General features: G+C 41.9%; 1 protein-coding gene across 2 annotated transcripts; it reads right to left on the reverse strand.

Moving 5' to 3' along the window:
* Positions 1-26,627, reverse strand: dyrk4 (dual-specificity tyrosine-(Y)-phosphorylation regulated kinase 4). 2 transcript variants are annotated; one of them, XM_072663210.1, is made up of 14 exons: positions 26,035-26,627; positions 18,361-18,444; positions 14,853-14,999; positions 14,144-14,303; positions 13,123-13,286; positions 11,897-12,033; positions 8,279-8,419; positions 6,532-6,670; positions 5,833-5,914; positions 5,319-5,491; positions 4,144-4,204; positions 3,891-4,020; positions 3,606-3,772; positions 1-2,725 (listed from the first exon to the last, which is right to left on the reverse strand). In XM_072663210.1, exons 1-14 carry the CDS (start codon positions 26,056-26,058, stop codon positions 2,427-2,429), a joined length of 1,908 nt encoding a protein of 635 aa, XP_072519311.1. In that variant the 5' UTR covers positions 26,059-26,627; the 3' UTR covers positions 1-2,426. The 2 variants fall into 2 exon arrangements, with proteins under 2 accessions (XP_072519311.1, XP_072519312.1); XM_072663211.1 differs by lacking the exon at positions 8,279-8,419.

The raw sequence follows: 26,627 nt of genomic DNA on the forward strand, positions 1-26,627 counted from the left end.
TACAGACATTAAGAAGAAAACACACACGGTTGTCCAGCGATCGCCTCTGATGCTACAAATATCAACAGGAAGTGAAAGAGACGCTGAAGTTCTGGTTGTAAAAACCTCGTCTTTCATTCATTAATACATTAACAATACATGAACAAGTAAAACCTTGTCTAATTTTACATCACCTGATGGCATACACTTCTAGTGCATGGCAAAAATGTACGAATTGTATATACAGGAACACATAAAATCCATAAGTTGACATATTAGTATCAAAGTACTAGTATTCAGTATTCAGTACTAAACTAAACAATACATTGTACACACTGCACACTGTCAGTGCACGACTATTCCTCGTTATCAGAGTCACAACCTTCATTATTTCACACACATTATGTCATAAGCATCTCTCACACATTACAATATCCCTCCTCCTCTCCACCAATATCAGTACAGTTCATCATTTCTGTATAAACATCATCAAGCAACATGAGCAATATGGTTACATTCAGATCAAATAGTACATTATATTGTCTCTGTAGAGCAGATGTGCCCAGATCCAGTTCTAGGCAGTATTTCCCTGTGTGAAGACATCCGATTCACCTCATCAATGGTATGATTACTGAACATGAACCTAAACCTAAAGTCCATCTAGTCCAAAGCAACACCCAATGACCAAAATCATCTTTAATGACCACAAAACAAAAATCTCTTTGGCTCGACTCATTGCACTACCCTGGTTAGTATTGATGTCCATCTTACAGCAAAACTAAACCTAAAATAATAAAAAAAATGGTAACAAAACATATAAACACTGTTTTAATCCATGCAGAAATATTGCACATTACAGTTGCTTTGGTTTTCACCTTAAACTCTATTAAAAGAAGTGTAAAGTTTTGTAAAATCATTTAGAGTATGGCTACTTCTGTATGAGGACTGCAGGACCTGTGAGAGTATAATACTGTGTATTAGGGAAGGGCTACTGCATTTGTTCTCAAGCTCAATGAGGATCCATAAGTTAAAACAGCTACCTTCAGTGCAGGTACACCTGTTATGTAAAGTATATCAAGCACCAAATTGCTTTGCAATGTGCTTCTCTAGAGCTGAGGAACCCTATATGACAAAGTTCATACATATAGGGCCGGTTTCCCAGACATGGATTAGGCCTAACCTTGGGCTAAATTGCAGGGCCGGTGGTGAAACACCACTGGGAATACTTTTTAGTCCATGACTACTCTTAATCTGGCTTTGGGAAACTGACCCAAGGTGTGCAGCACTGGTTTTACAGCATTTATTCTGTACTATAAAGAAATATGAGGAAAAAAACATACAAGTCAATAGTGGAAAAGGAACAGGTGCTAAAAAGTGACAATAAATTAATGTTTCAATAAAACAAATATCTCATTTACACAATTTTCTGCTTACACCATAGCCTGTAAAAAGTATACGATCCTTAAGGAACGTCCTAAAGTGCTTTGAGGATCCTTCAAGAAAAGGCTTTTAGAAGAAAAAGGTACCTTGAAGGTTCCTCAAAAATTCTTAGGAGGTTCCTCCACAGTTTCCAACGGAAGAACCTCCAAAAGTTCCTCAAGGAAATTTTCACGAAGGTGTTGTTTATCAGTCAAGACCTGCTTGGTGTCTACATTTTTTTTGTTTTAAACTGGAGCTATGAGGCCAATGTTGTTAACGCTAGAAGTCAAGGGTGTTACAAACAGACACTCTCTACTGTCCAGGGAAGAAGATTTTCTACTAGATTCTGGAAGAGCATTGCTGTGAGGATCTGACTGCGTTCAGTGGCAATAGTGTTGGCAAGGTCAGGATGTTGGATGATCACCACCCAACCTCATCATCCCCAACTTCCCAACTCATCCCAAAATTATTGGATGGAGCACCACTGGGAGGCTTTATACCCCTCTAGCCCACGTCTGGCATTAGACAGCATGGTGATAAGCGGTTCATGATGTTTATCTGCTCCAGAGAGTCCTATTCTATGGGCAGTACTTCTTCTCTACAGGGACTAGACAAGCTGTGTGCATTTGTGTCAGCAATGGATGCAACTTAATAGAAGCTGAATGCATTCATTAGAAGGAGTGTCCACCAACATGTGTTTATATAGTGTAGTAATAGAAATTAACTACAGAAGCAACATTTAGACTGCAAACCTGTCTTGACTGATCTGAAAAAAGAGGAAAATTGTGTAAATTAGATTTGTTGCCAAACCCTTCCTTTAACCCTGTGACCTTGCAAACACAGTAAATCCAGAGTTTAAGTAATGCAGATTTCATGCATTTAGACTTAATGTCACTAATTTACGAATTTCCCACGAAACCTGCATTGCTCAAACACACCGTCAGGCTCCATTAGTGCCACCAGCCAAGGTAGTCCTGACTTAGTGCCCAAAGCCTGGACTGTGTAACGCCATGCCCTCTTTCAGCTTGTTAAATGATGGGGGGCAGACAGTGGTTCTCCTGTCCCTCTGAGTCTGTGCTTGACTGGGACTGAGACTGAGGTTTAATGATGATCTCAACAGAGCGCTCTCCGCTGTCAGTCGTGCTGTACTGGTTGCTTTCTGGTTTGCTGTCTCTGCTGTCTTTACTGGACGCATTCGTGCCCACTCCTTCGCAGGTCTCCTCCTCAGCAGACGCTCCAATGGGCCGCAGGCGTTCTGCTGTCTCTACCTTGCCGTCTTTGACCGTGTTCTGCCTTTTCAGTCTGTCCTCTGAGCCAGACTTCTCCACTGTGGTGCAAAAAAACACATGGACTTTAAATAGGGATGCCCAGCTAATGGCCTGAGGCCTGCACAGTTAAACACTCCTAAATCAACTCAGCAGTGAGTTACCATGTTTAGTATCGGTTAGCGGTGAGAAAAGGAACCTTCATTAATTCATTCATACATACATATGTATTTCTGGCCTGAATAATCTGAATTCCTCAGTATTTGTTCGTTACACTGGTATTTTTTTCTCCAGCAATTAACGACACAATCAAGGTGGTTGCTAGAGTCTTTCCTATGGTATGTCAGGTGGTTGCTATGAACAATCTGGTTGATACGCACAATCTGGCCAGCCAGCATGCTCCTGTGGGGCTCACATGGGTAAAACATGGGCTAGGTGGGTTCCCGGAGGGCATGGACTCTGAGTGAGTTTGTACATGCATTTTTACGGGGACCCAGTTAAGTTTTCCAAATGGGCCCCATTGTGGGCCTAAATCTCTCACAGGTCCTATCCAGACCCCGTATTCAGTGTACAACCCTTAAGGGGTCCACATGTAACCACTCCTGGTCCAATCATTGACCCTGGTGGGGATCCATATTCAAGGCCAACGTGGAACCCAGTTGGTCTACCCATACATGGGCATGATAGCATAGACCACTCATTTTAGTTCATTTGCACTATCACTGGGAGACTCACTGATGCTGATACTGTTGCTCCCTAGTGGTCATATTCTGAACTGCAGAACTGAACTGTTTTTCAGGCCAGCCTTAGATTTATGCATGATCAAGTCAATTTTGGTCCACCTCAGTTTGGTAAAGTGAAAATAATTTATTCACTAAATACAGACATTTAATACATTGTATATGGACAGTACAACCTGAAAACAACAGCATGAACTCTTACCAGTCCTGTTGGTGCTCGATCTGCGGTAAGTGTACTCGTAGTTGTTGTCACTGTCTCCAGGTTTTCTAATTGGTCGTGTTTTAGGGCGGAGCCTGGTGAGGCGGCCCTCGTGGATCCACTCATGCTGCATGGCCTCGTCCGGAGTCATGCGCTTCGTTGGGTCCCACCTGCCGCACGAACAAAGCACAACTCATTTTAGGATTGAGGAGTTGGATTGACACAGTCGAACTCATTCACTCAAACACAGTGCAAACACATCTTAGACCCAAGCTTGGTGATACATACACAAGGCAGCGCCTTATGAAGTCCAAAAACAGAGGATCGTTGGTCTTCAGTACACTGGCAAGTTCCTTTGAGTTGGGTCTGCGTTTCTTCCCCTTGCTGTTAGTGATGTTCCGCGGGTTTCCTTTTGAATCTGTGTAAAGAACAGGGCACACCGCCATCAGATTAATGGAAATATATGACTCTTAATTGGGGACAATGGCCCATTGCAACATAGTGTGTTTACTGTAATGATGTCCAGTCAGAAAAAACCTACCAAAAAATAGCCTTCTTCTGGATGCTGTCTGAACAAAGTCGTTTGGAGGCATGCCCAGCACCTACACACAGATTAAACAACACTGGATTAAACAACCTCATTCTGAACTAATTCTGCATTTAATGAACATTATTATTATCATTATTATTATTATTATTATTATTATAAACTATAAAAAGTGCATTTCCTAAAACAAAAAAGTGAACGATTGCACAGCTTATGTGGCTCCACATCCAGGCAGTAGCTGGGATGTGTAATTTTTTAAGCCATGTGGTTGCTATGGTATTCCAGGTGGTTGCTAGGGTGTTTGCTATTGTATTTGATGTGGTTGCTATGAACAATCTGGTTGACACGGACAATCTGGAGTTGGAATGGTGTTGATATCTTGAAAACGTTATGACAAGCTGTACTCATCATCACATATTTACAGCTCATTTCGGTTCATTTGCGCTATCACAGGCATGGTTAGGACTGCACAATATATCGCTTCAGCATCGCCACTGGCAATGTGCGCATGTGCAGTAGTTACATCACAGGATTTCACAAATTTTACAAAATATATCAATCACAAGATTTTACAAATTATATCAAACATTTCATGCTACACTTTTTTGCTACTTGATACAAGAGGAAAATCTGCACTGTTCCCATTTTCTGTGACAGATCTACCAGAGGCAGATTATATCGGCCCAATATTGATTACTTTACTCATTCTGGTGAAATCTGGTCAAAATTAGATTTTTTAAAATACATTTTAGTATTTCAATATAAATCACAGAAAAAACATATTGCATTTTTTTTTCAATGTTGTGTAGCCATAGTTGTCATTGCTAAACATACGTAAAATAACGGTAATTGTGTTTGTGTAAATATGATTTCATAATTTCTTGCTGGTTAAAAAAACAAAAAATAAAACAAGAAATAAAAATAATATAAATCAGATAACATTACTTTATCTTGCACAACCATAATTACACTTCTAAATGCAGTGTATCTAAGTATATATATAGTAATCAGTAAATATTCAGTAAATAATCAGCACTTTTACTGATTATAGATTATATTAATTTTCTAATATAGACTAATATTGATTTGTTAGTTTTAAAAACTGCTTTAACTTTGAACCTATTAGAATGTCACTGAATCGTGAGTGAATGACTACCAGCTGTACTGACCTCCATGATACAGGCAATCTGCTCTACCTCGCTCTCTCCAGGGAACAGTGGGTAGCCCGTGTAGAGCTCAGCCAGGATGCAGCCCAGGCTCCACATGTCTATGGCCATGCTGTACGGGTGGCCCAAGATCACTTCTGGAGAGCGGTAGAAACGGCTCTGGATGTATGTGTACACTACAAGTAGAGAGAGGAAGAGGGAGAGCGAGAGAGAGAGAGAGAGAGAGAGAGAGAGAGAGAGAGAGAGAGAGACTGAGTAAATGAAATTCTAACAGTCATAAGCTTTCGCACATCCTTGGTTTAATCCACATGAAATCAAAACAGAAATTAGAGAGACTGAGGAACTAGAACATCCATAGTGCTGTTAGGGCCACCAGGGGGTGCTGAAGTCCGTAGTCACAGACTGCAGACAAATCCTTTTCAATCATGTCTTCAGACGTTGTGTTTGATTGGGGAGGGACCCATTTAAAAAAAAAAAGAGGCCTAGAAAGACAGAGAGAGAGAGAGGGAAAGCTTACCTCTTTGCTGCTCATAGCAGCTTGACCCGAAGTCGACCACCTTGATATTCCCCTGCCCTCGCTGGGACAGCAGAATGTTCTCCTTTAAAGCACAACACCAGATACAAACAGATGTTAAAAACAGTCCTTTTAAAACCACACAAGAAGACTGAGCTTTTACTGTTTCTTATAAAGGCCGGTTTTATCATTTTCTATATTAATACCTTCTATATTGTTCAATAAATCAAACATTCACTCCTATTACACTCTCAAAAATAAGGTGATACCAAGGGTTATTTGAATGATGCCATAAAAAAGAAATATGTGTGAAGAACCTTTTATAGATTCAAAGGTTCTTCACTAATTTAAAGGTGCTTAATGGATCTCAAAATGGTTAATCTAAGCCTCTCTCAAAGAACCATTTCTAGCCCCATCATTTTAACAGGGAGGGGAATCACTGATATAAGAATTGTGGACCAATGCTGTTAATGTACGTTAATGTAATGAGTGGCAATGAATGATACAGATACATGAATTAATATTTAATTATGTCATAAGCTTCCTGGACAAAAATGAGCCACCTTTTGTGTTTAAGGTGGTAGTAACTTCAGGCTCCTGCAGATGGCGCTGCAGAATGAGGATGATCAGGCTATAAACACCTGCTCTCCATGCTCTTCCTGCTGCTCATTAACTACACTGAGTAAAGTGGAGAAAGTGTACCGGTTTGAGGTCGCAGTGGATGATCTTTTCCCTGTGCAGCATCTGGAGGCACTTGAGCAGAGAGTGGGCGAAGCGTCGGATCAGGGCCAGACTGAAGCCTTGGAAGTTGTTCTTCTTGATCAGCTCATACAGGTTTGCTCTGGAAATTAAGACGAGAGAGATGCCAAAAATGACATAAATAATCAGTAAATCAAAGGAAGTCTTTCCTCATTGTACTCCACCTGTGCAGTGCACTACATCCTTCCACCTCTAGAGGGCAGGAGGGGAGTAGTTTTAAACTAAAGCTCAGCTCCAACTCTTTCACACTCAGGGCCTCACCTGATTAGTCCCTCGCAGACCTGCTCAGCTGAGCGCAGTCTTTAGCACTTTGATCGATAAAAGTGAAATCCCTCTAAAGGCTGTGTTAATTGCTGAGCACTATGATAAAGAGTCCTTTGAGAGCAGTGGTCGTGGAGTTATCTTTGGCAGCGAGGGGGCAAGTGACAGCAGCTGTGAACAGCATCCACAGAGCTCAGAGTAACTGGAGCCTTCACACCGTGAGCAGGCGAGGAAAGAGATAGGGACCTAATCAAGGCATTAAGTAAAGGATTTGGTGACAGTAACTTGAGACCAGGGTGGCAAGCATCTCACGGCCTCCTAAAGGTCAGCCCGCCCGCCTGAGGCTGCAGCAGTTTCTCACGATGAGCACTAATCGATCACTTTACCCAATAGCTGCTGAGGCCCCTCTGCTCTGGCTGGACTCTCACTTCACACCTGGAGTGTGAGTGTGTGTGTCAAAACTGGTCAGGCTCCCCAGGGAACAGGGAACGCTCTGTCTCAAGAGCTTCACAGCCAGAGAGAAATGTTCAGTCCATGAAAACTGAGATTAAAGCAGCAGTATGTAACATTTTGATCTTCAAATAACAGCTTTAAAATCATTGTGATGTTCCATTGACCCAAAATATGAAGAACAGCTTCTGTATTGTTGCTACTGCAGGCCGGCATTGGTTTAGCTCTTGCATATCACTGTGTAACCCGAGTCATATTAGTGTAAAATCCTCCTTCAGTGCTGGTTCTCGATCTCTCAGAAGTCCAGAAATGCATGTACGTGTGTCCTGTTTGAGGGGTGGCTTCCTGGCATATGTGTTTTTGTGGGGTGGGAAGAAACTGGAGTACTCCTCTGAGGAAACCCTCATAGACACAGAGAGATATAGGTGACACACATAGTAATCAGAGAGAGGAGTGAACCCCATAACACCAGGCCCCTGGAGTTAGAACTTGTGAAGGTGGTCCTCAGTGGTCCCGGTCAAATCAAAGTCAAGCACACACACGTTTCTCTATGTCTAGGTGTATATGGTGAATTAGTCTCCTCAGAGGTGCGAATTCACTGTTTACTTGCATATACATTTGCACCATTACAGCAATCGCCCCCTTTACATTAGGTTCTTAAAAAGGCTCTTCTCACTCTCACACCCCCAAAAGTGCCTCTCCTATGGCATCACTCCAAAGCACCCATTTGGCACCTCTATTTCTCAGCGGGTGTGCTACTTTTGTGTTAGCAGATCAAATACTAAATGCACTCGTCCACGCTCAGGCGCTGACTCCCACTCTGTCTGCAGTGTGGCGTCTCGCAGCCTCTCAGGATTACTGTAAAAGCCGGGATAATTGGCTGACTCCATTACCGCGGAGGCCCCACTGACTCTGCATTGCTATACATGTTTTGAGCCAGTGCAGCTATTCTTACAGTCTACAGCAGTGTGTTCCTCACCCCAGCAGCTCGAAGGAGATGCAGAGGTGGTTGCGGAAGTAGAAATACTCCTTCATGTGGATGACGTTGTGGCAGTTGTCACGGTCTCTCCTCCGCACTGCATCCAGAATCTTCAGCTCTACCAGAGCCTGCTGATGGAACCTGCAGACCACACAGCAAACAGGCAGTGTCCATTAACGTTCCGGTTTTCATAGGAATAGGACTCTCTGGAGCGGATACACATTAACCTATTGGCACCATGTCTAATGCCAGGCGTGGGCTAGAGGGGTATAAAGCCCCCCAGCATTGAGCTGTGGAGCAGTGGAGGAACTGTGTTCTCTGGAATGATGGATGGTGGAGCTTCATCGAGTCCTTTTGGGATGACATCCCGACCTCACTAACTCACTTCTTCTCACTGAACGCAATCAAATCCTCACAGCAATGCTCAGCAATCTATTAAAATCTTTAGATACAGTAGATACAATTACTCCAACAAAAGCAGGAGAAACGCTTTCTTATGAATGAGCAGGTGTCCCAATACTTTTGTCCACATGCACAAGGCGTGGAATACAATGTACGAAACCAATGATACTGCACCATTCACTTAGCTCCACCTCCTAAACATTGATTTTTCCAGTAGGCAGCTGGCACCCACCCACAGTCCCATGGTAAAGTGGAGAGGCGGTCGCAGGGCAGCCACTCTCATGTCAGCTATGTTAGCCCTGTGATTGGTCAGGGGTATGCTGATATAAGCACGCCCACTTTTAGGACTCCATTTCTAGGGGAGAGCAATACTGGTGAAATACAGAGGGCCTTTATTAGACTTTGGGAAGATCATTTATCAGGCATATTGTGTATATTACTTTAAGTATGGGATTTATGCATTTTGTCCATCTCTGGACTTAACAAATTAATAAATATTAAATAAATAAATATTATTTAATATTATACATTAATAAATATTAATGATAATTAGCTAATGCTATTAGCTAACTTCATTACCAACCCTTAGATCTAGTTACCGTCTAATTACTATCATTACTAACCATTACAGTTATAGTTTTACATCTGATGTAAATGATTAGTAATGACATATTACATTTTTAATTAATTACATATTAAACTAATTGTAATTACATCATTATTAGATACACAATAATTGAATTAGGTAGACAGACATCAGACATTCCATGTACATTTGCTTTTTTGACATTTTCCCCATTTGTTTTATGCTATTTTATGTCATACAAATGTACTTAAATTGCAATTTCGCTTCATTAAATTAAATTCCTATAAAATTAAAATATGTTAATGTTATCGTTGGCAATAACTGTGACTAAACTGAAATATTACATGCACTATTTTTAGTACTATAATTCAGGAGACTATCTTGTGAACTGCGCCCACCTGAAGACCAAGCCCAGAGCTTCAGGCTGAAACCCGCTGGTGAGGCCAGGGCAGGCCCTCGCCACTAAGCTCTCGTTTTGTTTTCTGCATTATTGAAAGGCTGTAAACCTGATGGCATCTGCATCAATCAAAGGGGGTGCGACTCGGGCTGAAGAGTGGATCACTTGAGCGAGGACGGGTAAGGTGATATTGGCAGATGCCTTTTAACACCTCTCGGGGTTTCACAGTGACCCATGACCCAGTCACGTACAGATCAGGTGGTGAGATTCTGACTAACTCAAGCGAAAGGATAAAACTAAGGGAAGGTTCAGGAAGGAGATGTGCACATATAACTGATCAGCCAAGGAACGCAGGTGTCTGAAGTGTGCTTCTTTTTTGCTTTGTAGTGAAGCTACGAGGCTAATGTAGCTAACAAGTGATGGACGCTAATACTCCACCAATCAGCACTGTGTAAACTGCGTGCCTAAATCATCAAACCATGTCAAGCTGTTAAAGGGATCGAGTTTCTCGCAGTGTATGTCACAAACATCACACACACACACTCTGCTGTTTTAGCTACACTGTATGGACAAAAGTATTGGGACACCTGCTTATTCATTATTTCTTTTGAAATCAAGGGTATTAAAAAGACTATCCTGCTTTTGTTGGAGTAACTTTCTCTACTGTCCAGAGAAGAAGGCTTTCTATTGGATTTTGGAGGAGGAGCATTGCTGTGAGGATTTGATTGCATTCAGTGTCAAGTGCGTTAGTGAGGTCAGGATGCTGAATGATCACCACCCCACCACCATCCCCAGCTCCACCAAGCATCATTCCAGAGATCACAGTTCTTCCACTGCTCCACAGCTCAATGCTGGGGGGCTTTATACCCCTCTAGCCCACGCCTGGCACTAGGCAGCATGGTGTCAATAGGTTCATGTTTATCTGCCCTATTAGATTGGCAGTACTTCTCTACAGCAACTAGACAAGCTGTGCACAACTGTGTCAGCTATGGGTGTAACCTAAAGTAGTAAAATGCATTCATTAGAAGGGGTGTCCACAAATATGTGGACATACAGTGTATGTTGTAGCCTCACAATTCAGAACTAAACAAGAAAATGTCCGACATGAAGGGTGCATTTTCCAGACAGGGATTAATCCTAGTTTTGGACTACACAGGATTCTGAATGGAGATTTTCCACTGGGAGGAAAACTTAGTCCAGGCTCGTCCAGGAAACTAAGCCCATGTGTCTCTTGGCTACATTTGCTACATCTGGAATCTGGGAAAATCTGCACATTAGATTTTTTTTTGCTGAACTAAACATTTTCTAGACTTTAAGCAACATGCTGTGATGATGGAACAGTTTGCACATAATTAAACCCCTTATATGCCTTGGAGCTGCCAGCTAGTCCAGGCTCCCATTCCTCAAGTTCCTGAAAAAGTTCAATACCTGGGAATTTAAAGTCTCATTTAAAACTCATAAATGACTTATTTAGTTTTTGATTTTTAGTTATTACACCATCTTGTTACGTGATATCACCTTAAACGTATATAAATATGGTATAAATATCTTATTTAAGAATATTTCACTTATTTCTAGATTTCTATAGAAGCTGTTTAAGTTAAAGTATCGATTGTATTACAGTTGTACATTCTTGCAATAATATCATAACGAGAAATCATAGAATTTTAGACATTTAAGTTGATTTGACTTGCCAAGATCAGCCATAACATTAGTGCCTTAGTGCATTAGTCCCCCTTGTGACCCTGTCTCCGGTTCACCAGTTGTCCTTTCTTGGACCACTGTTAGTAGGGACTGACCACTGCATACCGGAACCACCCCACAAGACCTGCCTGGTGTTTTGGAGATGTTTTGACCCAGGTTCTTGTCAAAGTGTCTCAGATTCTTGCACTCATGCCTGTCAGTGGTGCTTTGTGTTTTGTACTATGCAAAAATTACATGTTTTGTAGATTTCTAAGTGGACGTAAATACAAATCTTCTATAGATATGCCCATTTAATGCAATATTATTGTTACTTTGCTTAATTTAATTTATTTATATATTTAATATATTTATTCTTTTATCAACATATTATCTTTATCAAATAATAAAAAGTGTACTTATTTTCACTTAGATAATCAACAAAATTTGCAATTTGACCAGAGGGAACAAACTTTTGCACATGACTGCATCTACACATCTACAGGAGGAAGGACGCCGGAGTAAAAAAAAAAAAAAAAGACATTACGAATACCTTTTCTTGTTGCGAATGATCTTGATGGCCACCATTTCGTTGGTCTTGTGATCCAGACATTTGAGGACCTGCCCAAAGGATCCTTTTCCAATCACCTCCAGAACCTCATAGCGATAGGCAATGTGGTCGTGAAGGACCTGCACACAGATCATATTTGGAAGGAGAGTCATATCTCGGCTATGGATAGCCAAAGCACAGCTATTTCAATCGCCATCTGGCAGGACTACTTAACATGTCACCATGAGGAAAGATGGGTAAAAGTGAGACAGACAAATGAACTGAATATTCCCCCCATTCCTTATTTGTCCTTCTCTCTCGCTCAACATTTATTATAAATGGCCCATTTATTATTTCAGGCCTGAGATGAACCTCCTCCAGAGTTATGTTACGCTGTCTGGATTATTGCTCTGGGGGACAAACATGTGTGCTGGTGAGTGTACTGGGGACAGTGGGTCCAAACTTTTAAATAATGCAAAGAGCACACTGGAAAAAAAGGCTCTGTTTGGGACAGGGCATTCACAGAGGACAGGGCAGGCAGAGTTCATATGAGGGACTGGCAGGAGATTAGCCGGCCTCATGCTGTAATGCAATTTCCCTGTTTCTCGTGAGGTTGAGTATGAGGTCAGTATGTCAGTCAGTGAATACGCCTGTTTTCTGAGTGCCCATCCAGGGCTTGTCCAGATGCAGCAATGAGCAGATGAGCTTCACTGTCTCTGACCTATTAAATAGGCCATAAACACAAAACTAGGCAATGGATGAAGGTCCTACACTGTTAAAAGTATAAGATCCTTGAGAAACTTGTGGAGAAACCTCATACGGTGCTCTAAGGAACCTTCAGGGAACCTTTTTTCCTAAAGGTTCTACAAAGAACCTTAAGAGGTACTTAATTCCAGGTGCCAAGTTCTTCTACTTATTTGTTTTACTGGAGAGAGAAGTTAATCTCAGCTTCGTTTCTTCATCCACCGAAAACTATATAAAGAGGATATGCCTAGAAACCCATCACACCCCCCATGACCCAGCCTTGAGGAACACTATATGTTGTTAAAAAAAAAAAAAACAGCAAGACACTCCCAAAATAGCTTACGAAACGCTTTGGATGCATCAGGTGTATAACCATTAAGCAAATGAGTATCTTACTTTTCTTCATGTGACATTAATTTAACCCCACACCTTTCAGTACATTCTGAATGGGCACATACCCCCTCTTTAACACTGTCTGATGTTACCTTGAGGTAGCTGCCATGCTCATCATCATAGCCCAAATTCTGCGGAGATCCCTGGCAGCCCTCGATCTTCTTGGTATCTAAGCCCAGATACCAGATCTCAGAGTAGTCCATAATCTCCTCCTGCTCGTACTCCGTGAGCTGGCTCTGAAAGTGCTTCAGCGCAGCTGTTAGCAGGGATGGAGGAGAGCAGATGGAAATTTAGGTCGGCCAGTTTCTCCTGAAGACTTGTCAGCTTTTCCAGGCTCAAGAGCTCATTTGTATATGTTTTAATTACTAATGCTTTACCATGGTACGTGCTGCTACAAGCTGTGTAAATACATTTCAAGTGAAAATGGAAATGAGCAAAGCAAAGACTTTCCAAAGAGAGATTCTTTTTGCTTGTCTTCATTTTACTTATTGGACTTACATCAAACCAGGCTCTCCTGAAGAGATGAACCCCAGTAAGACAAACCTGTCAGTGTTCCACCTAACACTGTCAAATTGCAGCTGAATAAACTGTATTTCTTTTTTTTAACCCAATTTTCTCTCCAATTTAAGCAGAGCAATTTTAGCATTTAACCCACCCACTTACCAAGGCTCCCCTATTACTTGCAGTTCACTAGAAGAGTGAGGACAAGCACATGCCTCCTCCGATACATGTGAATTCGGTCACCGTCGCTTTTCGACCTGCCGCCAATGAGGCAACATACTTAGGCTTAGAGGAAAGCATCGGATCCCCAGCTCTGATACATCAGCGCCATCTACCCACCCAGAGAGAGCATGTGCTCTCTAAGGCTCCGGCTGCTGATGGCGAGTATGCAGTATGGCCCAGGATTCGTACTCGTGGGCCACTGTGTCACCATCTTAGTCTACTGAGCTACCCTGAGCCCAGAATCTACACTGAATCTACATTTTCTGACTGGAATATAATAAGCTGCAAAAGTCTAAGGAACTTGACCGCTGACTCCTTTAGAGTTCCAATCATCTCCATTTCTTTACAAAACCAGTAACAAACCAGTGCATCCACCAGTGCAGCACTGACCTGTTGGAGACATGGGCAGCCTCTGTCCCTCATATGTCCTGATCTTCTCAAACTTGTTGATGATACTTCTGGTCAAAGACTCCGAGATGTTGTCCACCGAGGAGCCAAAACGAGCAGGGAACTGAGGTCTCTGCCGTTCTCTTTCCCTCTCCCTCTCCTCCTGCAGGTTAGTGAAGGTCAAAAGGTCAAAGAAATAAACCCTTTAAGTTGCTCTTAACATTGTATGAACATTTCAAGGCTTATGGACGAATAGAAATAGTCCAACATGACTTCAAAACATCAGAGTACATTAGAAGTACAGCTCTATGTCCAAATGTTTATGGACACCCCTTCTAATGAATGAATTCAGCTAAAGCCCTGGCACTGAGCTGTGGAGCAGTGGAAGAACTGTGTTCTCTGGAATGATAAATGATGCTCCCTACAATATGTTTTTGAATGAGTTGAGGAGTTGGGGGTGAGGTGGGTGGTGATTATCCAATATCCTGACCTCGCTAAAGTGTTTTGTCACTGAATGCAATCAAATCCTCACAGCAATGCTCCTCCAAAATCTAATAGAAAATGTTCTTCAGCAGGATCAACTCTTTTTTAATAGCCTTGATTTTGGATGAAATAATGAGTGAGCAGGTGTCCCAATACTTTTGTCAATATAGTGTCTCCTGTGAAGATAGAGGTTTTCACTCTGGAGAGTGGAGAAGGGCTGTTTGCTCACCTGACTTTGCTGGACATTCTGTACCAGCTGTTTGACAATGTTGGGTAAGATGCCATCTGATTGGTGGAGGAGTTTGCCATTGGGCACCACCACTTGTTTGACTGGAGGGTCGAGCTGGGGTAAGGTGCCAGTCTCTGTGCCACACTTCTGTAAAAGATGGAGCGCAATGGTAGATCAGCTTCAAAAAGATGACAACAGTAGATCCGTTGCTAGTCAAGAGGATTATATCATTTTTCAGATTTGAGGTCCAACATAAGTTCAAGAGCTACTCAGAAGCATCATGAGCTCCCTGTCCAAACTGATCGCAGGTAGGCCTGCCGCGATAACTGATATATTATCTAATTAATCTTATTATCTTTTTAACTGATATATTAAATTGATATAGTATCAATTTATTTCATATAAGATACACAAATATACACTATTCAGCCATAACATTAAAACCACTGGCAGGTGAAGAGAATAACACTGATGACCTGGTTCCAATGGCTTCTGTCAAGGGGTGGATAAATTAGCATAAGGATCTGAGCCACTGTGATGTCTAGAGGACTGGGTCAGAAAGTCTCCAAAACAAATCAGGCCGGTCTTGTGAGGTTTTCTGGAATGCAGTGGTGAGTACCCACCAAAAGTGCTCCAAGGAAGGACAACTGGTAAAATTGGCGACAGGGTCATGGGTGCCCACAGCTCTCATTGCTTCCATTGCTTCACCACTTCACCACAGGACACCTTCAGAGACCTTCGAATGGTCAGATCTGTTTCAGTAGCATACAGGGGACCTGCACAATATTAGGCAGGTGGTTTTAATGTTATGGTTGATTGATTTATGGACATGACTTTAATCGACAGTGCACTTTGTGTTTTTTTTTTGTGAGGAGAGCCCAAATAACCTGAATGAGCCTGCATGTCGACTTCATTTAAAACCAGTGGCGTTATTTAATTTATATATTTAATTTATATATTTAAATATTGTTTAATGTTCCAATTCAATGTCTGAATATTTGTATGAATTAAATGAATGAAAAGTTACCTTTTTTAAAAGGGTGTAACTGTATTATTATGCTAGTATATTATCAGTATATCAGTGGCATAAGATTGCCTTAAAATGACAGTAATTTAGTTTATCTCAGTTATGTGTGGGATGATATAATATCTAATATATATATCGTCCAAAAACCCTGTTTTAAATTCATCCACATGGATTTGATGTAAACTTTGTCACTTTGAAAACCACTTCTGATAAACATACACCCTCCCACCCGCTAAGCTGAGCGGTCAGCGGCCCTAGTGACCTACCCCCTGGGTAGAGGATGGAATTTCAAGGCATGGAGAGTGAGAAGGGAACAAAAAAGTGGTCTGACAGGGGCTGCCATTTTTCACATTGTCAGAGAGTGAGATAAAGACTTCGGCCTTCTCTCTGTACTGACCTGCTTTCCAGGCCTGTTATATTTGGAGGCGTAAATACATATAAGGCATAAGGTTTAATACTGTTGTAATGTAGCTAGTTTTGATGAGTCTAATACATTCTACTCAGCAGTTTTCATGACAAAGGTCTTGAAAATAAGCCTTGAGCTAAACTGTAGCGTTAGTGCTAATTCTCTATCGGAAACACTTGTTTTTTAGCTTAGCGCTAAGGTCAACAGGTATGAAACTGACGTGCACCTAAAATGTGCGCATATTATGATAATCGCTTCTTTTGGGCTAAACTTGCTCTAATTTTCCTAAAGAGTTACAGATACAGCAAAACCCCTGACCTCTAAAAACCTAAACATGGGTGGAAGAGGTCTGTTAGCGGTGGGCAGGGTTTTTTTCCGCCCTGACTTGAAGATTCAAGCTCGGGGCTCGGCAAATTTCTGGGCTGAAAAAGGAGCAACCTCATCTATAGATAGACGTGATATTTAATCTCATGTGTTCCAGGGCTGCTGCAGTATCTGCCAACTTGATTATGATGCATAGAGACAGAAGCTAAATTTAGTGCAGAGGCACCTGCGGAACCACGCGGGCGGCTGAATACAGTAGCCAGGCCATAAACAAGAGGCGTCTGAGCCGTGCAGGTACTCCAGCTGGGAGTCTAAACCACAATCAGGTCAATGGATTCTGACATTAAGAGGCTCTACGTAATTGCTGCACCTCAGAGTGGCTGAAATGTGGATCAGATGGCCAGTGCTTGGGTCATTACAGTTTGTCCATGAGGAGGGCAATTAGTTAACCATCACAGAAGGTAAAGACCCTTTTGAAGGAGACACAATGTCAAGTGCAGTATTAAATATGTACAGTTTTCTAAGCAATGTTGTACAGTTTGCTTGTGCAGCATTTGCTTGTACACTGACTGGACAATAGGCATACACATAATGACACAGGGGTAATTAATCAGTATAATTTTGAGAAATATTGGAATACTGTAAGCAGGACTATATACTGTATGCATATTGTCAGGGTTCAAACACAACACTAAATGAAGCACTATCAGACACCAATCTCTGCATAAAAATGATTAATTAAAAATTGTGATACTTCAATATATCAAAATTTTAATTCACTTCTACTGGACATAGGCTAAAAGGTGGGTCTAGAAGCTAGTTAGTAGCTAGCATGTACCACAAAACACATTCACCCCACTGATATTAGAGATAGAAGACCTTCTTCTTCACTTCTTCATGGAGTCATGGAGATATTGGAAGTATTGGACGTGTGATAGGGATTCACAGTGACATCAGATTCATATCGGAATATATTGCTTAATTGCTTTAGATATTTACCAAAGTTTGAAACCAATATATGCTGATGTATTTACTGAACTCCAGAGACGAGGAGAGTGGTTAGGTGATGCTAAACTGCTGCACTAAAATAAAAATATCAACATTTTATTATTTGTTATTTTACTGCATTTGTAACTGTACAGAAATACATGATATTTTAATGATGATCCAGGAAGATTTACTCTCAATTGCATCATTTTAGAAATATTTATAGGGTGTCGGAGTGGTCCAGCAGAATAAGCCGCTGTCACTATGACTGGAGGATCGCTAGATCGAATCCCGGTCATGCTGATAGCCATCAGTAGCCCAGGCCCTGAAGAGCACAATTGGCCTTGCTCTCTCCAGGTTGGGTAGACGGCACCTTCTTCTTACATCACTCCAATGCAATTCTGGCCGACGCATCAGACCTTGGTTAACGGTGCTTTCCTCTGAGCGTGCTGGTTGCCGGATGACATTGCCTCAGCGGCAGTTCAGAAAAAGAAGCAGTGGCTGGCCAAGTAAGTGTTGGAGGAGGTGTGTATTGGTGTTCACCCTCCCAGTGTCGGGAGCATTGCATGTGACAGGGGGAGAATATGTAAGGGTCGGGTAATTGGAGATCCAAATTGAGGTGCTATAACATGTTTAATACTGTTCATTATAATGTTATAACCAATGTCGGATCCAGGAGGCCTCACAGTGTGTTCCACCAGAGGAAGTATAATTCTGTTTGAGTCAGTAAGTCAGACTGTATTCAACCTGGCGAACCTGCGTACCTGCGAATAGGTGTGGTTGGTTCCCAGGCGTGTGCTCTCGGCCTGCGACCTCTGTGGGTGAGGGAAAGCCTCCGGTCTGGCTGCCTGTGAAAGCGAACAGAGAGAGAAATGTACTGACTGGCGTAGATGAGTGGGCATGTTTGCACTGCCCACGGCCTTCGTCAGCTCTTAAAGGAAGGCCGGCAGCGTGGGACGCTGTCTGAACACCTAGGGAATTTAGGGCTCGGCTTGGAATTCACACAGCATTATTCAACACTGTGTGTGAGTCATCAAGGTCTCTCTGCGTAATGAACCTGCTATATTTACACAGCTCTGCTTCGAAGGGCTATAACATAGATACGGACACTTTCAGGGTGTAATTGCAGGGTTCAATACAGACCTGTGGGGAGTGGGCACACTGTGAAAGATTGCAAGGGGGGTGTTGGTTCTAATGACTGGGAAGAGAGGGAGGTTTAACATTTTGCAGGAACCATTTTTTGTTCCTTAAAGAGCCATTTTTAATAAAAGGATGTGTTTGATGTGTTTTTTTTTTAAAGTTTAAAGGTTCTTTACACTTTACAAGTTCTCCACACTCACATCCCTTAATAAAAATGGTTCTTGAAGGAACCAAAAATGGTTCATGTGGCAATGGTTCTTGTGTGGCTTTGTAGCACCTTTATGTTTAAGAGTGTAGTATAAACCAGGGTTAAGGTGCTTCTAATGGTTCTTTCAGCAATGCCACAGAAGAACAATTTTAGGTTCCATAAACTGCATTTTTATGGAAGCTTTGAATCCACTTCTTTACAAAGATGGTTCTTCATGGAACCAATCATGGTTCTTGTATGGCATCACTCAAAATACTTTTTGTAAAAGAGATGCGAGTGTGCAGAACCTTGAAAATAATGAAGAACCATTGCATCCACACCCTTAAACCTTTAAAGGTTCTTCACATATATTATTTACAGTAATGGTTCTATACGGAAAGAAAATTGGTTCTATATCCATTCAAAACTTGAAATTTGAATTCATGAAGAGACATGTGTGTGAAGAGCCTGGAAAATGGTGATGGACCTACTACCTACTACATCTACTTCTTTAAAGGTTCTTCACAGACATATCTCCTTAACAAAAACGGTTCTTTATAGAAGCAAAAATGATGGCGTTCTGTGGCATTCCTCAAAGAACCCTTTGTAGCACCTTTATATCTAAGAAAGCAGTGTACACCTCAAATATGCACTCTTAAAAATAAAGGTGGTTCAAAAGGTTCTTTGATGTGATGCCGTAGAAGAACCACTTTTGGAGATGTGTGAGTGTGAAGAACCTCGGAATTGGTAATGAACCTTTACAGCATGTAAATATTCTTTAGAACTGTACTCTATTAAAACCATGGTTCTGGAAACAAAAGAGGCTCTTCTATGGCATCACTCAACCATTTGAGAACCATTTGAACCACCTTTATTTTTAGGAGTGCATATTTGAGGTTTACACTGCTACAAAGAGTTCAGTGGCATAGAAGAACCAATTTTGGTTCCAGACAGATCCAACATTTTTTTTTTGGGACCTGGGGAGTAGCATTCCCATGCACCCCATTCAAATTTAGCCCTGCTTGTTGGTCATTCACTGTCAAGCAGTTACGTTGTAATTAACACCCTACTTTTCTATTATAGGGCTGATTAATAATGCATCATGGTTTAGAGAGGAGAAAGAGACCTACAGCCTACAGTCATCAGCACCAAGTCAATGTATTTGTTTACACTGAACTCTATTAGTGACGCAAACTCCATCTCAAGTCAGGCAAGCCTGTCTGTGTCCTGCACCCGAGTACAGCTGAGAATCCAGCTTTACAGTGAAGCTGGAGTGCAGCAAGCAATGCACGTTTTCAAATGGGAATCTCCTATAGAAAGCACCCCTCAACAGCTCCATCTGTACTCTCTTAGCAAGGCCTCATTTGCTGTCAGTAAGCTGAGGGATCAGGGGTATCAAAGGGGCTGCCGCTCCTCTGATTGGTCACGGTGCTGGACTTTGGCACATGCTGAGCTGACGAAACAGCCTTGCGTTTGTCTTAATCATGTGGACAGCGTGTCTATAGTGATGACAGACAACATATGGACTGGCTAAAAGGTCCAGTCCAGCTGGGCGCTGCCCTGGCTCACACAATCTGTCAATGCCCAAACCTGGGTGGCCACAACCCTGCATAGTGTTTAGTGGTGTATGCTCTTATAGACCTGTCCTAGCTCATTAAAGGCTTGACAGTTAGCCTAAGAGTTGACCTGACTGCTTAAAAAAAAGGGGTCACAAAGGGAGGATACAGACACTCGCCCAGACATATGCCCAGCAGTTCGTTTTTTTAAGTGGACAAGCTTATCAGGAGACACACAATGAGGTGATCCAATCCACACATGCCGCAGGACTTAAGTGGTTTTTGCACCCTTAATCCATGCGCTTATGTACATGTTTTGAAACATGGAAATGGAATTTGGCTCGGACTGATGTCTGCTCCAAAGGGGGGTAAGCTGGAGAGAGATGCTGGGATTCATTCAAACACGAGGCTTTGGGAAGAGGTCATGATAGGATATGTGTGAAAGGTAAGGAAAATCTGAGGGCCCATCCCAGCAGGTACGTTGGACTACAATATGGGACAGACGTTGAATTTAAGTTGAAAATGAAAATCAGGTTTGATGACAAAACACAACTTTACCAAACGTTACATTTTGGTTGGAAATCAAAGTCACATATCCATCAAAATCCAACACTGGGTTGACATTAAGCTCCAACGTTAGACAGATATTGAATTTCATTGGAAATCACAGTCACGTGTCCGTCAAAGTCCAACATTTGGTTGACACCAATGTCCAAACTTAGACAAACATTAGATTTCACTGAAAGTCAAAGTCACATATCCGTCAAAATCCAACATTGGTTTGACACCCATCTCCAACATTAGACAGACGTTAATTTAATTGGAAATCAAATTCACATATCCGTCAAAATCCAACATTGGGTTGACATTAAGCTCCAACATTAGACAGATGTTAATTTAATTAGAAATCAAATTCACATATCTGTCAAAATTCAACATCGAGTTGACATTAAGCTCCAACATTAGACAAATTTTAATTTAATCAGAAATCAAATTCACATATCCGTCAAAATCCAACATTGTGTTGACATTAAGCTCCAACATTAGACAGATGTTAATTTAATCAGAAATCAAATTCACATATCCGTCAAAATCCAACATTGTGTTGACATTAAGCTCCAACATTAGACAGATGTTAATTTAATCAGAAATCAAATTCACATATCCGTCAAAATTCAACATCGAGTTGACATTAAGCTCCAACATTAGACAGATGTTAATTTAATCAGAAATCAAATTCACATATCCGTCAAAATTCAACATCGAGTTGACATTAAGCTCCAACATTAGACAGATGTTAATTTAATTAGAAATCAAATTCACATATCTGTCAAAATTCAACATCGAGTTGACATTAAGCTCCAACATTAGACAGATGTTAATTTAATCAGAAATCAAATTCACATATCCGTCAAAGTCCAACATTGGGTTGACATTAAGCTCCAACATTAGACAGATGTTAATTTAACTGGAAATCAAATTCACATATCTGTCAAAATCCAACACTGGGTTGACATCATGCTCCAAGCTACAACTAGACAAAATATGTATGTGCATTTGCACATCTGTGTCAATGTGTGCAACTAAAAGGAGCTGAATGCATTCATTAGAAGGGGTGTCTACAAACATTTTCATGATGTAACAGAATATCAACTCATTCCCACAGCAGTTTAGCACCGCTCATTCAAGCCAGTTCCAGTCACCTAAAAGGGAACAGTCAGTTTAGCGAGCTGGGAGCTAGGCTGGGAAATGGTCATGTAAAAATGACCACAAAAACAACCCCCATCAATACAATACTGGACAAAAAGCAGGGTACTGGCCCTTTAAAATGCGCCCTTGATTTGATCACGTCTAATTTTAACGTGATAAATGGAAGCGTATTTATAGTTGATCCAGCTTTTCATTTTAACAGAGCAGAGACAGAATAGGTCCATTCGGCGAGGCGAGAGCAGATATTCAGGTGGTGTCGGGTCAGCTGTGGAACGTGAGCCAGAGACTCAAAACACATTCAAATATTAACACTGGCGCTGCTTTTCTGCACACTCACTTTACCTCAGTGCTGAAGTTGCTATGTGGGTCAGTGTGTAAAGTGCAGGAGGTACCTTTTATCCCAGCTAGTGAAGTGTTCTAAGCTACTTAGCTGTGCATAATTGGCATACTACACTGAAAAACGCACTATACCGAGGAGCAGAGACTTTAATGTACGTAAGGCATCTCTTTAACAGCCCATGGACAGAGGAGACCTGGCTGAATTTCATAGCCTGGCACTGAAGGTCACTGAACTCGGCCTTCCAATAAGGGTTGCTTACCAATAATGCAGACACAAAGTAAAGGATGTTTGTGTTCATATGTGCTACACACAGCTTCAGAATCATAGTGATGCTCCACTGACTGTAATAGGGAGAGTGGCGAGTAACGCTGCATAACCCGAGTACATATTAGTGTAAAATCCTGTAGTATTACTCTACCGGCTTAGTCCACTTCATGCTTCTCTACCTTCAGCTGCTGCTTCTGTATCTCTGTTTAGCTTGTCCAGAAATGCATGTGTACAGCTGTTCATGAGGTAGTGCGCCCAAAGCACGATTTGTATTTACTGCAGTGGAGTACAAGTGAATTACACTCTCCAGCTGTAGGGGGAGCCCAAGAGCGGGAAATACCCTTTCTCACATAATGCTGCTTTCAAGGAACGGCAGCAGGCTAAGGGGGAGTCTCAATACAGAGTATGCCAAACTCAGACTGGTGTACTTGGTAGTGCTGACTTGGCAAGTCTGACTCGACCCAAGGACGGGAGGGTGCTGTACGGTAATTTGTGAAATTGGAACAGCAGTTTGGTGCGAAATTGATTCTGGGATATCTGGCTGTGCCAAGTCCACACAAGTCACGCCCTGATGCGTCCTTGATAACACGGGCGGATTAAGAACACATGCGGGCGTTCGGGCGGTACTTGGCTAGATGTGAGCTTTTTCTTGGGCTGAAACTGATGACGTTTCACAAGAACACAGGAACACAAGTACAGACAAGAACACAGACTGAGATTCGGACACAGGTAACTGTCCTTAACAACTGTACCGCGGGTTCAGTACAATAAAAATGGATATTATTAAATTATTATTAAGTGGTTTAATCAGATGGACACAACTTCTTGAGTTTACATTTTTAAATTAAATGATAAATACTAAAAGTTTATATTTCTGAACTCAAAATGATTCAATTTCATTTGATTCCAATTCTGTAGTAACTGATTCAGTGCATCATAAAATCTCAAATATCAAGATTTGATTACATTGGATTATTTTGTATAACTATAAAAAAATGAATATAAAATGTGAGCCTATTAACATAAGTACACTATACAAAATAAACTAATCTAAAATAAACAATAAACAATTTAAATTAAATTTTTTTTTTTTTTTACAAATATTTTAAAAAATGTGTAGATGCTGAACACCATGGGAGAATATGATGGACAATGAACACCATGGGAGAAAATGAGAGATGCTGAACACCATGGGAGAAAATGAGATGCTAAACACCATGGGAGAAAATGAGAGATGCTGAACACCATGGGAGAAAATGAGAGATGCTGAACACCATGGGAGAACCATGGACGCTGAACACCATGGGAGAACCATGGACGCTGAACACCATAGAAGAAAATGATAGACGCTGAACACCATAGAAGAAAATGAGAGATGCTGAACACCATGGGAGAACCATGGACGCTGAACACCATGGGAGAACCATGGACGCTGAACACCATAGAAGAAAATGATAGACGCTGAACACCATAGAAGAAAATGAGAGATGCTGAACACCATGGGAGAACCATGGACGCTGAACATCATGGGAGAACCATGGACGCTGAACACCATAGAAGAAAATGATAGACGCTGAACACCATAGAAGAAAATGATAGACGCTGAACACCATAGAAGAAAATGAGAGATGCTGAACACCATGGGAGAAAATGAGAGATGCTGAACACCATGGGAGAATATGATGGACGCTGAACACCATGGGAGAAAATGATGGACGCTGAACACCATGGGAGACAATGAGTGATGCTGAACACCAGTGGAGAAAATGATAGACGCTGAACACCATGGGAGAAAATGAGAGATGCTGAACACCATGGGAGAAAATGGTAGATGCTGAACACCATAAAAGAAAATGACAGACGCTGAACACCATGGGAGAAAATGATAGACGCTGAACACCATGGGAGAAAATGATAGACGCTGAACACCATAAAAGAAAATGACAGACGCTGAACACCATGGGAGAAAATGATAGACGCTGAACACCATGGGAGAAAATGATAGACGCTGAACACCATGGGAGAAAATGATAGACGCTGAACACCATGGGAGAAAATGATAGACGCTGAACACCATGGGAGAACCATGGACGCTGAACACCATGGGAGAAAATGATAGACGCTGAACACCATAAAAGAAAATGACAGACGCTGAACACCATGGGAGAAAATGATAGACGCTGAACACCATGGGAGAAAATGATAGACGCTGAACACCATGGGAGAAAATGATAGACGCTGAACACCATGGGAGAAAATGATAGACGCTGAACACCATGGGAGAACCATGGACGCTGAACACCATGGGAGAAAATGATAGACGCTGAACACCATAAAAGAAAATGACAGACGCTGAACACCATGGGAGAAAAGGACAGACGCTGAACACCATGGGAGAAAATGAGAGATGCTGAACACCATGGGAGAAAATGATAGATGCTGAACACCATGGGAGAAAAGGATAGACGCTGAACACCATGGGAGAAAAGGATAGACGCTGAACACCATGGACAAAAGGACAGAACAACACCAAAACTGATCATTTCTAAACACTACTGAACAGACTTTATTGAATACTAGATGATAGACATCACAGGACCATAGACGACGATAGCCACTGAACACTACTGAACAAACTGACAGAGGCTTTGCACCAAAGGATAGTAATATTGAAATGTTAATAAATATTTAATGATAGATGATGAACACCACAGGGCAAAATAACCGCTGAACACTACTGAACAGAAAGTGGTAAATACAGACAATTCACAGCATGACAAAATGACAGACGTTAATAATATTACACCACAGGAAAACACAAGACACTGAACACCGCAGGACAAAAACTATTCAAATACTGTCCACAGCAGACACGCGTCCGTGCACACTGGACTTCACTCCAACTCCAGCCTTTACCACAGTGGTTTCACTGAGTTTGATTCAGGTACAAATGAGGACTCTAGCTGGCAGAATCCAGCAGTTTGTGCCCTCCAACAGCATCCTCAGCAATAAAGAGTCTAAAAAGAGCCCCACTGAAATAGCCATAGCCTTGTAATGCCCCCCCCCCCCCACACACACACACACTCTCTCTCTCTTACAATGTTCCCGTCCACTCAAGTGTCATTCCTACCTGACTAAACCCAACCACGACGAGATGTTTTAAAGATTATTGATTAATGAATAAATCTGATCTGTGATGCCTCGTGCCTTTAAAGCAGTCTAATGCCAGTAACGTTACCTTGGTGTTGATTTCGGGAAACATGCCTCCTCTCTTCTGACTCTTCTTCTTCTGACTCTCGAAACACGTGGACTGGACAAGACAACGGAGAGAGACGTCCACCACTACGAAGTCCAAGTGGACAGTTGGAGCAGACGCATCCTCGACAGCATCCGAAGTCGAAGCGGAATGTGAAGGAGGTCCTCAGAAGAACCTCAGAAGAACACCTCCGCAGGACAGCAACTTCCCAACTGACGAGGATCTGGTGAGCACGGCCGAAGAGGGGTCCGAAAAGCTTCCGTCAGCAGGAGATTAAGAAAAGGGGCAAGCTGTTAGTCTGCCTGCTTTGACGCGTATGTCCTGAGACGCGCCACCTGTTCAGGCTTTCCAGCTGACGGTTCTTGGCTTCCCCTGCTCTATATAGACAGCCTATGTTTACATCTGCTTACCCAAGGCATGGCACTCTGTGTCTGTGACTGTGTCTGTGTATCTCTCTAAGCGTTATGGCACATTGTCCCTTGGTGTAGCGGGGACTGAAACACGAGGAGACCCTCAGCACGACAAGTACGCATGTCTCAGTTGGACTCGGTATGCTGCTCGCCTCATGAGTCTCG

This window comes from Salminus brasiliensis, chromosome 19 (assembly GCF_030463535.1).
Source record: "Salminus brasiliensis chromosome 19, fSalBra1.hap2, whole genome shotgun sequence".
NCBI classification, from domain to species: domain Eukaryota; kingdom Metazoa; phylum Chordata; class Actinopteri; order Characiformes; family Bryconidae; genus Salminus; species Salminus brasiliensis.